General features: G+C 38.3%; 1 protein-coding gene across 1 annotated transcript in view; it reads right to left on the reverse strand.

Annotated features, from left to right (window-relative positions):
* Window positions 1-15,486, reverse strand: part of CDKAL1 (CDK5 regulatory subunit associated protein 1 like 1) — a 725,954-nt gene that overhangs the window by 443,711 nt on the left and 266,757 nt on the right. Inside the window, exon 8 of the mRNA XM_023209761.2 lies at window positions 12,736-12,856. Coding sequence (XP_023065529.2) covers window positions 12,736-12,856 — 121 coding nt within the window. The remainder of the gene's footprint in view (window positions 1-12,735; window positions 12,857-15,486) is intronic.

Raw genomic sequence — 15,486 nt, forward strand, 5'->3', positions numbered from 1 at the left:
ATATATATATAAAAATATAAAAGAATTAAATTTAAAATTTAAAAAAATCCCTGAAATGTCTACATTATTCTTTCTTCCATCATTCATCCTGGAATATCTACCATACAAATCAAAACTTAACAGAGTATTAAAGTATATTATATTCCAAATAGAATATTTGGATGACAAATCTCCAATAAAATTAAGAAAAATAATTATTTGATAAATAATCATTTGGTAAATAACTGACAAATAACTGCAAAATATTTAAGTGCAAGTCAATTCACTTACACAGAAGACTCCCATTATGCCAACCATCATGTTGCCATTATTAGGTATCAGGGAAACAACAGGAAAATTTGTCTTCAGCAGTAGCAGAATCTCAACCACACTCCATCCTTATGGGCATTTGACATCTCTTTTTCCAAGATGTGTGCAATGTGTCAACATCAATGCCACTACTGACACCTTGTCATTATTTTTGTTGCTTTGCCTCTTCCTCTGCATATAACTGAGAATTAAGGTAGGAAAATTTTAAAAATAAGCCCAATAGTAGAAATAAGAATGAGAAAGTTGAAGTAGACAGAAATGGGCTTTAACAATTGCAATTCATTTTGGAAGTGAAATTAGAGGCGTTAATTTTAGGAGTAAGTACAGAAATCTATACTCAAAGGATCCTGGGTTGCCTGAATTCCAGAGTGAGAACAATATGTGATGCTAGTGACAGAATTCTCAATAGTGGCAAACTACCAAAGAGTGTGCTGCTGGTTCACATGACACACATGTTGTACACTATTATTGTATGAGCCTATTTTCAGCTATATTTGAAACAAGTCCAGTACATTCTCCATATTTGTGGAAAACTTCTAGGTACACAACTCTAAGTCCTACACATATAAAACTACTATTACATTCCATGTAGACTAAAACAAAATTATTTCCCAGTTAACTAAACTACACTAGACTGTAAGGCTCCCAAGAGCAGTGATACATTACTAGGTCTTGTTTCTTTTATTGCACTTAGTACATTTTCAGATATATAGAGATGTTCTGCAAATGTCTGTTGAGTAAACGAGTGAATGAGTAGAGAATAAAACAAACCAATGAATAAAACAGACCACCAATCTTGATAGAGGATATCTTCCAGTTACAAGGGACTCCTGGTCCTAAATAAATAAATCCATCCTTGCATGTCTTGTTCTCATAAACTTATATAGATGTATGGGAGAAAAAAAAATAACAGAGATGGGAGGAAGTGTGGGAGGAGAACAGACTAAAAATTCCATTTCAGAAAGTTTATGTTTTTTTGCAAGAGCCGTAACAGAACAGTACATAAAATATATTTCACAAGGGAGAAAGAACTTTGTAGACCTATATGATCTCACAATTAATACTTTAAGGTTAACCTAAAAAGAACCACAAAAATATACATTACAATTCACAAAGGTATATACATTGTTTAAAAATTGAAAAGAGTATTTTTAAAAATGACCTTGTCTTAAACCCAGTTTTCTTAGTGGATTTACCAAAAAATAGACACTCCTCAGAGGCTGTTTTATCAGATAAAGTAAATGAGGTCTTAACTACATGCACTATTGCCTTTTTAAAAAGCCAAACAAAACATTCTGCTTTGTCAGGGTTAGAAAAAAAATAAAACAACCAGTGCTACCATGCTGAGATGCAGTAAAATAAAAGCAAAGTGGTTTCAAAAATAAATATGGGCTATATATTATTCTTCTATTGGAAAAAACTGACAGGCACTCATCCACAATCACATGTGTATTCAATTATACTTAATTAAAGTTGGGCTACACAAGTTTCAGGGTTTTTTTTTCTCTCTCTTGATAGGGCTAGAAAACAAGTTTTCTTAAAGCAACAGAAAAGCTGACAGATGGTGTCTCTTTGGATACAATCCAGTGATCTGCTCCTACTGTGCCCTTCCAAGTGCAACTCACTTTCATGCACCTTAGCTCCAGTAGAAGTGGGGAAAAAAAAAAGACAAGAAAGGAAGGTACAATGGTCATACATCTCTATATGATTTGGCAGTCCCCTCCTTTAAAATAATCATAATAGGAATTTCAAATTCCATTCCATTGGACAAAATGGATGCATCTTAGGAGTCAGCTGACAATACATTATAGATATACAGCAGGAATTCTCCTAGCCTACCTCCATTTGACAGACTCACTACATAAGGCCCACATTCCCCATTCTCTCTATAAAACTCTGCTGCCTACAGCATGTTTCTCAGATTTAATAGGCTATCTTCTAGATGAGTCTCAAACTTTACTTCTAACTGGCTTTCCTTTCAATTAACTAAACAACTACAGTATAGACCCTGGAGCAGAAAATGGGGCTAGAGGCCACTGACATTATGGTTTATTGAAAAAACTGGTCAGATGATGTGGTTCAAGTCATAATTCTGCCACTTACTAGCTCTGTGGCCTTAAGCAAATAGCAGTCTACTTAAGCCTGAGGTTTGCCTTCTTATAGTTGTCATAGTAATAAAGTTACCAATACTATATATTGAACAGATACTATGTGCCAAGCATAGTGCTGATTAAATCTATGACCTCTTTTCGTTCTCACAACACTATTATTATTATCATCATTTTATAAACGAGGAAATTGAAACCTATAGAGAGGCTGAATAACTTATGCCAATGATAGCAGCAGGAGGCAGACAAATGCCTAGGCAGAGAGTGTCAGGTCCCCAGTGAAACCCCACTTTCAAACCAAAGACAGTTTAAAGCCTGAAAGCCAAGCTACAAGTCAAACCCACAGACCAGATTGAGAACCTGTCTTCCCATTTGGCACACTTTCCTCTGATTGATCCCCACCCTCCACCAATTTTACTTTAACCTACCCTTTCCTTACTGGTTTTCTACACTATGGTGCCCACCTTTGAGTGGTGCCTTCATTTTAACCTTTTTTGCATACTCACAAACCAATCAGCATGCACTTCCCATTCTGAGTCTATAAAAAGTCCCAGACCCAGACACACAGAGCGAGAGAGAGAATCCACCCGACTACAGGGGTGGGGGACCACCCCCTGCATCCCCAGTCCACTGAGAGCTGTTCCATCACTCAAGAAAATTCTTCTCTGCCTATCCTAACCCTTCTAATTGTCAGTGTAAGCTCATTCTTCTTGGATGTGGGACAAGAGCTTGGGAACCACCGAATGCAGGTACAAGCTATAGTACAGGTGAACTGAGTGGGCAGGGTGCCTCCAGTGGTAGGCCCGGGGCTGAGTGAGGCCTGGGTCGGGGGGCATCATTGGCTGTGGAGGTCCCTGGTTGGCAAAGTGGCCCAGAAAAATCCAGCGTGATCAAGATCTGAGCCCAAGCATTCTCAAGCTACCTTTCTCTGACCATTCTCTTATTCAAAACACCACCACAGTGACTTATCATTCTCTGTGCAAGACATGGTGTTTCACATACAATAACCACTGCTTATGGGTTTTGTTTTGGTTCTCCCCACCCCACTACTGCTTAAATTGCCTTTAAACCCACCTATAAGATATTTCAAGACACAGCCTAAATATTACTTTCCATGGAAGCACTCTCCAACTCATCCAAACAATCCATCATACAATGTGAGCTTATAACTTAATTGTTTTGTGCTTGTTTTTTTTTTTTTTTTTTTTTTTACTGCAAGCTCCACCTCCCGGGTTGACACCATTCTCCTGTCTCCGCCTCCCAAGTAGCTGGGATTACAGGCGCCCACCACCTCGCCCGGCTAGTTTTTTGTATTTTTTAGTAGAGACGGGGTTTCACCGTGTTAGCCAGGATGGTCTAGATCTCCTGACCTCGTGATCTGCCCGCCTCGGCCTCCCAAAGTGCTGGGATTACAGGCTTGAGCCACCACGCCCGGCCTGTTTTGTGCTTGTTTAACTCTGTTCTGTGGGATTCTCAAGGGCAGATACCACATGAACTCATCTTTTTATGTTCAACTACATTTGTTTAACAAATCAAAGTCCCAGCTGGGTGTGGTGGTTCACACCTGTAATCCCAGAGCTTTGGGAGGAAAAGGCAGGAGGATTGCCTGAAGCCAGGAGTTCAGGACCAACCTGGGCAACAAAACAAACTGAGATCCTGTCTCCATAAAAAATTAAACAAACAAAAAAACAAATCAATGTCCAGTTGCAGGGCTCTTTGGTCTTCTTAAAGAACAAACATATGAAATAAATAAAATTATTTTTAAAGATAACGAATATAATGAACTTTCTCAACTGTAAAAGCATCTCTAAATTGTTCTATCAATGCATATCCACTCCATGAACTAACCTGAAGAAAGTGTTGACCATTCTACTCAATTAACTTTAAACTAAGTTTGCTTTAATGATGTGCCTCAATTTGAGTACCTTTAAATTTTTGCTTTTTATCCAAATTCATTCTGCCTTCTTCAAATTAAATAGTTTTGTTAGAAATCTGATAAGCAAGAGGTACTTTTCAGAAAGGGCAAGAGAATCCTACAACATGCTAGAATTTGAAATGATTTTTTTAAATCAGTCATTTCTCTATGCTAGTAACTAAGAAAACTATATATATATATATATATATATATATTCAATTCAAAGTTTATACAAAATAATGATTAAAAAGTTTACAAAATATAACATTAACTCCTAATATTGTCCAAGTTTTTTAACTGAGCCGCTCTCTTTAAAAGCATTCACTAAGCCAGCATTTGAAAGTTCTGCAACTTAAGGATAATTACTTTGCAGGTATGAGCCAATAGTGCCATCCACTGTTCCTATGAATGATCTTTCCCAAGTACAGTCTTACATTACACTAGAAATAAGCATTACTTTAAAATTTCATTTGTACAATATTTTAGTGAAATAAGATATTTTGGGATTCCATTGAAGACATAAAAAAGACTGCAAATTTCAGGACAACTGGTTTGTAGATAAAAGAGTAAAAATGCAGTTCAGAATTGCCATAAATGCCTCAATTTCACACATTTAATTGTTTCATATAACTTTCACTTCATTCATAGTCCAAACTATCATATTCTTTTTTTCTACAAAACAATCATCTATAGTAAGAGAAGCAATTAGAACTATATTCCAGGTTAGCCAGAAAATTTTTTCTGCATTTGAGAAACACTGCTGTCAACTGAAATACTTAACAAACATTTATGGAGTGAATACTGTGAAAAAGACACTGTGCTGAAAGCTACAGGAGTGACTAAGATGGTTTTTTTTTTTTTTTTTTTTTTTTTTTTTTGTCAAACAATCACTTAAAACTGAACAGGTGAAATAGGAAATTGAAGAACCAACGTTGAATAGCATAAAGTCGTAACCTCACATTCTGGTCCCAGCAAATTTCTTGCCTAAATAATAGAAAGAATAGAAAGAAATCAAGGGTAGAAGGGGTCTCAGAGAATGACGGTAGAGTAGAAGATACAGCAGCATCAAGATTTGAAAAAACATATGTATTAATGTGCTAAGCTATACATTCAGTAGGTAGCACCATACCCATGCCAGAAAAGACATCATCTCTAAGATCTCATCTAATTTATTCAAGTCATGCTGCTAGAAAATACAGTGTCTATGACTCCAAACTCCAACTGCAGAGCTCTTTCCAATGTATCATAGATTCTACTACCTTCTCCAGAATAGGCTGGTGCCACATTCTAGGCTCATGACAAAGATTAAGGTCCCTGCTGCCCATAAAGCTTACAGAAGAACACGAATAATAACCACAGCTCTGTATTCATCTTAGGCTGTGCAGATAAAACAGGTATAATACCCAGATTTTAAGTTTCACGAGAGAGCCATGTTAGGAAAACTATAAATTTACTTTTGAAAGAATATAATGTAGCGAACATCATATAAATTGTGTGACTTGATGTAAGCTACAACTGTTAGGCACAGTCACACTCTGAGCTAGTATTTAATCAGAAAGGCCACCTTCCAGAGGAGATTGCTGTGTATGTTTAAGCTATCTTTTATCTTTAGTCAACACTAGAGCCTTTGCTAATTAGCATAGTAAATAATAAGTTTCCATTTTTGAAAGTACTAGTCAACTACTAATCACAAGTAGTTAATAGCATAAAAGACAGTCGAAATAGAGTCTCAGTTAAAGAAGGGACACTCGAGATAAGTAGATTGGCTAAAATATTTTCCAAAACAGAGTAAAGAATCTTGCAACACACACTTGCCTAAATCAGTGTTTCTCAAACTATACATAATGACAGAGCAGGATTTTTACTTCCAACCTCTTATAAACCGGTATCTGTGTAAAATACAGTGAAAATGAATTATAACTCACTGCTGTGACCTTAAACTGCCTTAAAAGTCTCTAAAATGCTTGCCCTCAATTTGTGTACTCATCACAGACCAGCAATCTGCAGTTAACTGGTCCACAGAACACACTTCGGTTAGCACTGGCCTAGACCATGAAAGATGTGATTCTGGCTTGTCCCTGCCCCACTCTCACTCTAGACACTAGGAAAGGAATTCTGGTTGCCTGAGGATGTATTATCTGTAGTGAGACACTACATTGCTTCATCTGGCTCAAGTGAACCTTTCTTACAAGATTTGATTTCACCACCCAAAAAGAGACAGAATGAGGACTCCACCAACATTACAAGAACGGCTGGACTATGCCAGCTTGCTTAATAAATTCTTACTGGAGACTGTGGACTAGGACTTGTTTTCATTAGAACCTGACAGCAGAGTTGTCAGGTTATAATGAAATAATGAGTTTGAAATATCCATTCAAATATTTGTAGATAGCCTACGTATCCAGGACTGGAATAGAAACTGATAAATTCTGTACATTACAGACATAAAGTGTAAAAATCTGAGTTAGTTTTCCCAAAGCCAGAGTGTTGCAGGGGGAAAAAATTATTACTTTTAAAAATGATAACAAATTCAAGAATATAATCTCAAAGAAAATTAGATTCACCTTAAAGGTTCTCAGTTACCACCATATGTCTGACTGATGGCAAATAACAAGAAAGACAAGATATATTTTAAAAGAGAAAGTATCAGTAAAATATCACAGGGTCAGACAGTATTTTCTAAGATGTGTTTAGCCTGAGGGAGGATTTCAAACCTTCGAGCTAAGGATAATCTGATAGGAGTATCTTAAAAATGATATAATTTATATAAGAACTGCGAAGCAGCATCTAACTCTTGGCTTTGGAAGATAAAAATTGCCAAGGGACTGTCAAAAAGGATGACTTTCATAGGGACAGAGAAGGTAAAATAAAACACAGATGTCCTTTATGCCACAATTTCCAATTTTTTACTTTTGTCCCCTACACTAGCCCCTACCCTGTCTCCATACTCTATTCCCACTGCTAGAAAAAATAAGGGAGTCACGGCCGGGTGTGGTGGCTCACCAGTAATCCCAGCACTTTGGGGGACCGAGGCGGGAGGATCACGAGGTCAGGACGATCGAGACCATCCTGGTTAACAGGGTGAAACCCTGTCTCCACTGAAAATACAAAAAATAAGCCGGGCGTGGTGGCGGGTGCCTGTAGTCCCACCTACTCGGGAGGCTGAGGCAGGAGAATCGCTTGAACCCAGGAGGCGGAGCTTGCAGTGAGCCGAGATCGCGCCACTGCATTCCAGCCTGGGAGACAGAGCAAGACTCGTCTCAAAAAAAAAGAAAAAATAAGGGAGTCACACAAATGGGAGACCAGACAAAAACTGAGCTTTTCAACCTTAGCTTATTTCTTCCATTCATGGACATGTTGACTCCCTATGATACTGACCATAACATTTGATTGACTTTTTAAAAAATTCTACATAAGTATCCACACATACCCTATCCTGCTGTCCCCATCGAAAATGCATACAATCTGAAATTTTCAACTTCTCACTTCGCTAAAGCAACTGATGTACTTTTATGTTTTGCTTTATTTTATTTAGAGATGAAGTCTCACTCTGTCGCCCAGGCTGGAGTGCAGTGGCATGATCTCAGCTCACTGTAACCTCCACTCCCTGGGTTCAAGCAATTCTCCTGCCTCAGCCTCCCGAGTAGCTGGGATTACAGGCATGCACCACCACACCCAGCTAATTTTTGTATTTTTAGAGGAGGCAGGGTTTCACCATGTTGGCCAGGCTGGTTTCGAACTACTGACCTCAGGTGATCCACCTGCCTCAGCCTCCCAAAGTGCTGGGATTACAGGTGTGATCCACCGTACCTAGCCATCCTTTTATATTTTAAGTTAGAAATATAACAAGGCATAACAACTTTGCAAAGTCTAATGGTTCTAATAGTAACTTCAGTAATTTACTAATACATATAATAAAAGTTGCTACAAATGGGACCCTTTTCCTAAATGAAAAATGAAAAATTTATGGAAAGTCAGATCTACATATTTAATCTGGAAGCAATAAAATTTTGAAAAGTGTTAGGATTTTACTGAGAAGGCTCATTTATCTACTGAAAAATAACTATGAGTATAATCATTTTAAAACATTTAAAAGTAAGTGAAAAAAAGCAATGAGCTCCATCAGCATGAAAAAAAATGAAATCCAGCTGGGCACAGTGGCTCACACCTGTAATCCCAGCACTTTGGGAGGCCAAGGTGGGTGGATCACAAGGTCAGGAGTTCAAGACCAGCCTGCCCAATATGGTGAAACCCCGTCTCTACTAAAAATACAAAAATTAGCTGGGTGGGGTAGCATGCACCAGTAGTACCAGCTACTCCGGAGGCTAAGGCAGAAGAATCAACTGAACTCAGGAGGTGGAGCTTGCAGTGAGCCGAGATCATGCCACTGCACTCCAGCCTAAGTGACAGAGCAAGACCTCATCTCAAAAAATAAAATAAATAAAATAAAATAAAGAAAGAAATCCAAGCTAATATGTTATAGAATGATAGCGTGGACAAATACTTATGGGAATGCTTTCATGTGAGAGCAAGTGATAAGGCTGCAACCGATTCAGGAAGATGATTAGCAGTCTGAGAAAATTAGAAACTCATTCCTCATTCTGGGACAATATGGATTAAATTTTCTTCATATGAAAAGCGTTATTTGCTAATATACTGAGTATCAACACTCTAATGTGAAGGATACAAGAGGATAAGAGTGATAACAAATCCAGTGAGCTTTCAATCTTTTAAAGTGCAGGCCCATTTTGAAGAAAATATTAAGTCTGTAAGAGGGAAAATTCAAATAATATACATAAAATATTTTACCTAAAGGCTATTTAAAATGGTTACCTAAAGCAAATTTTTAAAATTTTAAATTGTAAACATTAAAACAATTTTAAATATTTTTAAAATTAATTTTTAATTACTGTACAGCAACAAAAACTAATAACTTATAAAACATTTACTCAACAAATATTTATTGAATGCACTCAGCCTTCCGTATCCATGTGTGTGCTATATCTACAGATTGAACCAATCATGGATTGAAATTATTTGGGGCCGGGTGTGGTGGCTCAAGCCTATAATCCCAGCACTTTGGGAGGTCGAGGTGCGCAGATCACAAGATCAGGACTTCGAGAGCAGCCTGGCCAATATGGTGAAACCCCGTCTTTACTAAAAATATAAAAATTAGCCAGGTGTGGTGGCACACGCCTGAAGTCCCAGCTACTTGGAAGGCTGAGGCAGAAGAATTGCTTGAACCCAGGAGGTGGAGGTTGCAGTGAGCTGAGATCGCGCCACTGTACTCCAGCCTGGGCGACAGACTGAGACTCCACATCAGAAAAAAAAAAAGAAAATATTTGGAAGAAAAAAAAAACACTTAAAAATAATGCAACAATTAAAAGAAACTAAATTTTTAAAATATAGTATAACAACTATTTATGTAGCACTTATATTGTATTAGGTATTATTAGTAATCTAGAGATGATTTAAAGTATATAGTCAGTGGGTTATATGAAAATACTACACCTTTTTTTTGTTTTGAAACAGAGTCTAGCTCTGTCTCCAGGCTGGAGTTTAGTGGTGCGATCTCAGCTGACTGTAACCTCTGCCTCCCAGGTTCAAGTGATTCCCCTGCCTCAGCCTCCCGAGTAGCTGGGATTATAGGCACATGCCACCACACCCAGCGAATTTTTGTATTTTTAGTAGAGACAGGGTTTCACCTTGTTGGCCAGGATGGTCTCAATCTCCTGACCTCATGATCCGCCCACCTCGGCCTCCCAAAGTGCTGGGATTACAGGCAGGAGCCACCACACTCGGCCAATACTACACCATTTTATATGAGGTACTTTAGTGTGCATAGATTTTGTATCTGAGGAGGTCCTGGAACTAATCCCCTGCAGATATCGAGGGACAATTGTACTCACTTTGTACTAAACACTGAACTCAAAGATAATAACGTAATGACAACTGAAACACATTCAGCACCCAAGGAGCTTACAATGTAGTGGAAGATACTAATGACACAGTCTGTAAAGTGCCATAATCAGGATACATAGGGAATGCTGTGGACACAAATTAGAGGGAGGGATAGATGTAGCCTGGTTGTGGAGGGAGAAACAAGCAGACATCCCAAGAAAGGAGCACATAGCTGAGTGCAGGAGGCTCACCCATGAGGTGAATGGGGAAGAACAGACACGCCAGGAAAACCCTTCAGCCTACGGGGAGGCCTGCAGTCAAGACAGAGAAGAATCTGGAGTTTGGAGAATTTCAAGTAGTTCAGGAAGACTACTGTTAAAACAGTTAAAAACAGACACTCAATAGGCCAAATAAGTACCTGGAAAGTTACCGTGCAGAGACCTAATGAATCCTAATCTAACAGAGTTTGACAGACCCTGAAATACTAATGTTTTAAAGGAATGTGTCTACCCAAAAGCCCCGCATAAACACACACACAAAACCAGCATTTTTCAGCCAGGCGCAGTGGCTCACGCCTATATTCCCAACACTCTGGAAGGCCGAGGCAAGTGGATTGCCTGAGTTCAGGAGTTCGAGACTAGCCTGGGCAACATGCTGAAACTCTGCCTCTACTAAAGTAGAAAAAATTATCTGGGCATGGCGGCATGCATCTGTAATCCCAGCTACTCAGGAGGCTGAGATAGGAGAATCGCTTGAACCCAGAGGCGGAGGTTGCAATGAGCCAAGATCACGCCATTGCACTCCAGCCTAGGCAACAGAGGGAGACTCCATCTCAAAAAACAAAAAAATAACACTGCATTTTTCAGGAGAAAGCATGATTAGCCAGCAAACTCCAAATATTATTGTCCAATTTACAAAGCAATCTGTACCATGATGATAGTTTAGCATAGTCCCACTAAAGTGTCAAATTATATAACTTATTGATTCATTCATTCAGTAAATAAATATGCATTAAATCCCTACTGTGTATAATTTTCTACTTACTGGGGGCAGAGTGGTAAATAACAAAATCAAAAAGGCCCTGCCCTCATGGAGTGTATATGCCAGTGAGGAGAGACAATTAAAATACAAATAAATGACCATTTACATATTTCAATGCCAATTAAAGTTACAGAGGAAAACAAGGCAACTAAAAAAAAGAGAAGGAATGTTAGAACGTTTGAGATTTTAAATAGGATCATCAGGAGTTGTGGGAAAGTATTACAATGCTTGAATGAAGGGGAAAGAAGAACTGAGGTAGGGGAAAGCAAACAGCCTTGCATTTACAATTTGGCTCAGGCTGGACAGACAGAATGAATATGTGAGGTACTCAGTCAAGTGACAACTATACTTGTCACTGTTAAATTCTGCTTAAATTACTAGTTTCTGAGCTTGATAAGTTTGGGTTTCTGAATCTTCAACGCTGAAGGCCAGATGCTGGTCCACCACAAATTCACCAAGTCACTGAATGCCACTCCCTGGGGCTTTTTGGGAAAAAACAAACGACTTTGGTCAACCTTCTCTAGTCTTTGACAGCAGTGTGGAGGATAAACCAGAAACTGGTGAGATTACAGAAAAGAGGGCTAGTGGCAACACAACTGCCACTGTTCTGGAGGAAGTAAAGGCACTGGATTCAGAGAAAGAAGCAGATGGTGGACAAGGAAGCTGTTCACCGGTTCTCAATGAGAAGGAGCATGAAGAAAGAACAGAACGGAAGCAAAACAATTTCAAATAAAAGGGAAGGAGGATGAAGTAGAAAGGGGCAGAACAGCTTAAATCTGTGGGGAATGAGATGTGCTTGTATGGGTAATTAGCTGTTCCCTGTGATTTAAGAAACAGAAGGCCTTCATCTCATCAAATTTTCAGAAAATGTTTCTTTTTTCTGATGGACTCATAATTTAAAGAATGCAAAACTTCAATAAATGCTTATGAAACAAATGAGTATACCAAGAGGTATAATCAAGGACTTTAAATCAAGGTGTGGAAATTAAAAGAGTACTTAATATTCTGTCATGATGCTTCTTTTAAGTTTAAAGCTCAGAAGAATAACATTTTAAAATATGCATCTCAAATAGTGAATAATCAAAGTGTGGTTAGCATCTTGGGCAACATTTACTATACCTTTACTAAAAAAAACAGTCGAATATGACAAGTGTCTTAATCACTCCACAAAATAAAGTGCTAATTTTTTTTAAAGATTTTAAATAAGGCCATAGCTGGGAAATGAAATCCATGTTTATTACCAAAAATGGAAATAATATTAAAGTTATAAAACCCTGCTGCAAATATAAGTGCAGTTTACATACAGGAAACATTTCAGAAGAAACTGCATTCGAGCACATTTTGTAATTTTTCTTTCCCAAGAAAATGTTCGGCTACTTTTCTATGTCACATGTCCAAGAAAAAAAATTACATTCATGAAATATACTAAATATTTTATGAGTAAGTTCGAGAGATGCTTACCCAGTATTGACGGAAATGATTTCTATCAGTGGATTCTTCCTAATCTTCGGCAAATCCAATCGTGCTCCCCCCAGCCGCCTTCCATTATCCTTTTTCTGACCCAGCAGTCTCACAGAGTGACCTTCAAACCAAGCACATAAATATACATTAGCAAGAGTCACACACTTCACTGTAACTTAATGCTTTCAACAAACGTGTTCATGTAACTTCTTTTTGGGAGCAGGGGAAACAACATACAGGAGTGAAGCGTGATCTTTTAAACTTAAGAAATACTGTCAAAAGGGAAAACAGCAGCCGGGTGCAGTGGCTCACACCTGTAATCCCAGCACTTTGGGAGGCCAAGGTGGGTGGATCACCTGAGGTCAGGAGTTTGAGACCAGCCTGACCAACATGGTGAAACTCCATCTCTACTAAAAATACAAAAATTAGCCGGGTGTGGTGGCGGGTGCCTGTAATCCCCGCTACTTGGGAGGCTGAGGCATGAGAATAGCTTGAGCCCGGGAGCTGGAGTTTGCAGTGAGCCGAGATGGCACCACTGCACTCCAGCCTAGGTTACAGAATGAGACTCCGTCTCAAAAAAACAAAACAAAACAAAACAAAAAAACGGAAAAACAGCTGTATTCAAGGCCTATTTGCTTTGCTTATATTGGAACAGATGAGAAACAGAATACCCTCAAAATATCATTTCTACAGGTATAAATACTCTCTAGCATAGGCCAAATACGTACGTGCAGCAGGAAGGGTTGGCTTGGGCACTGGGCCTGCCTGCCACTACATCACAGAAAAAATGACTAATAATAATAATAATACAAAAGCAATCCCAAGTAACTGCTCAAAGCAAACAACAAATCAAAGAAGTAAATAATCGAAAAGCTGAGATAAAATTGCACTTTAGGGCTGGATTTTTTAAACAAACAAACATTTTAAACTTATTTTTACACAATGTCACAAAAGGAAATCAGATCACTACTAAGAGCCATTAAAATGTCTGTAATTTTTAAATTTTGATATAATTTCACACTTGTAGAAAAAGTGGAAGGACACAAAATACAAAAAAATCCCACACCCTTCAGATTCAATTATTATTTTACCATATTTATTTGTCATTTGTTCTTTCTATATGGACATATTGTATTTTGGGTTTTTTTGTTTGTTTGTTTTTTGGGTTTTTTTTTTTTTAGTTTAGTTTTGTTTGTTTTAAAAGACAGGGTCTCACTATATTGCCTAGGCTGATTTCAAACTCCTGGGCTTAAGCAGTCCTCCTGTCTCAGCCTCCCAAAGTGCTGGGATTACAGGCATGAGCCACTGCACCCGGCCTAGACCTATTATTTTTATAACTTTACTGAGGTATATCCTATAGCCTATAAAATTCACACACTATGAGAGTAAGAGTCAATGATTGTCAATACATTTGTAAAGTTTTGGCCAGGCGTGGTGGCTCACACCTGTAATCCTGGCACTTTGTGAGGCCAAGGCAGGCAGACCAGCCCAGCCAACATGGTGAAACCTCGTCTCTACTAAAAATACCAAAATTAGCTGGGTGTGGTGACATGCACCTGTAAGCCCAGCTACTCAAGAGAGTGGGGCAAGAGAATCACTTGAACCTGGGTGACAGAGGTTGCAATGAGCCAAGATCACGCCACTGCACTCCAGCCTGGGAGACAGAGTGAGACTCCGTCTCAAAGAAAAAAAGTTTTATAATCATCACAATAACTCAATTTTAGAAATATGATGTAAATGTTCTAAAATTGAATGGAATAACTGAATGGAATATCACCCCAAAATAAGAATTTTGGAGGGTGATGTAAATGTTCTAAAATTGAGCTTATTAGAGTCTATCTCTGTTCCCATACCAAATAGAGGGAATTTTGTTAATCCACTGACCAGCTGATTGACATTTGAATTGTTTCCAATTAATAGCTACCATAAAAATGCTTCTGTGAACATTCGCATGCAAGTTTTTATACGGACATATGTTCTATTTCCCTTGGATATATTCCTAGGAGTAGAACTGCTGGATCATGTGGTAAATTTATATTTAACATTTTAAGGAACAACAGCTTACAAAAGCAGTCATACCATTTTGTATTCCCACCAGCAATGTATGAGGTTTTGAGTTTCTTCATATCCTTGCCAATACTTAGTACTACAACTTCTTTTGATAACAGCCATTCTAATGGGTGTGTAGTGGTATGTGACTGTGGTTTGAATATGCATTTCCATAGTGAGGAATGATGTTGAGTACCTTTTCATGTGATTATCAGCCAAATGTATTTCTTATTCAGTAGAATGTTATGATGATCAATTTTATATGTCAACTTGACTGTGCCACAGGGTACCCAGATATTTTTATATTATTCTGAATGTCTCTGTGAGGGTGTTTCTAGATAAGATACCATTTGAATTGGCAGACTATGTAAAGCAAATTGCCTTCCCAGTGTAGATGAGCCTCATCCAATTAAATAAAGGTCTCAATTAAAAAAAAAAAAAAAAAAAGGCTAAGAGTGAGCTCCTCCTGACTGACTGTATGAGCTAGAACACAGGTCCATGTCGGCCTTTAGACTCACACTGAAATATTGTCTCTTCTTGGGTCTCAAGTGTGCCAGCCTGTGGACTGTAACTTAACACCTTTGGCTCTCCTGTTTCTTAGGCCTTTGAACTCAGACTGGAATTACATACACAACAGCTCTCTGAGGTTTCCAGCTTGCTGAACGCAGATCTTGGAACTTCTCAACCTCCACAGTTGCATGT

Source organism: Piliocolobus tephrosceles, chromosome 5, assembly GCF_002776525.5.
Source record: "Piliocolobus tephrosceles isolate RC106 chromosome 5, ASM277652v3, whole genome shotgun sequence".
Classification (NCBI taxonomy): Eukaryota; Metazoa; Chordata; class Mammalia; order Primates; family Cercopithecidae; genus Piliocolobus; species Piliocolobus tephrosceles.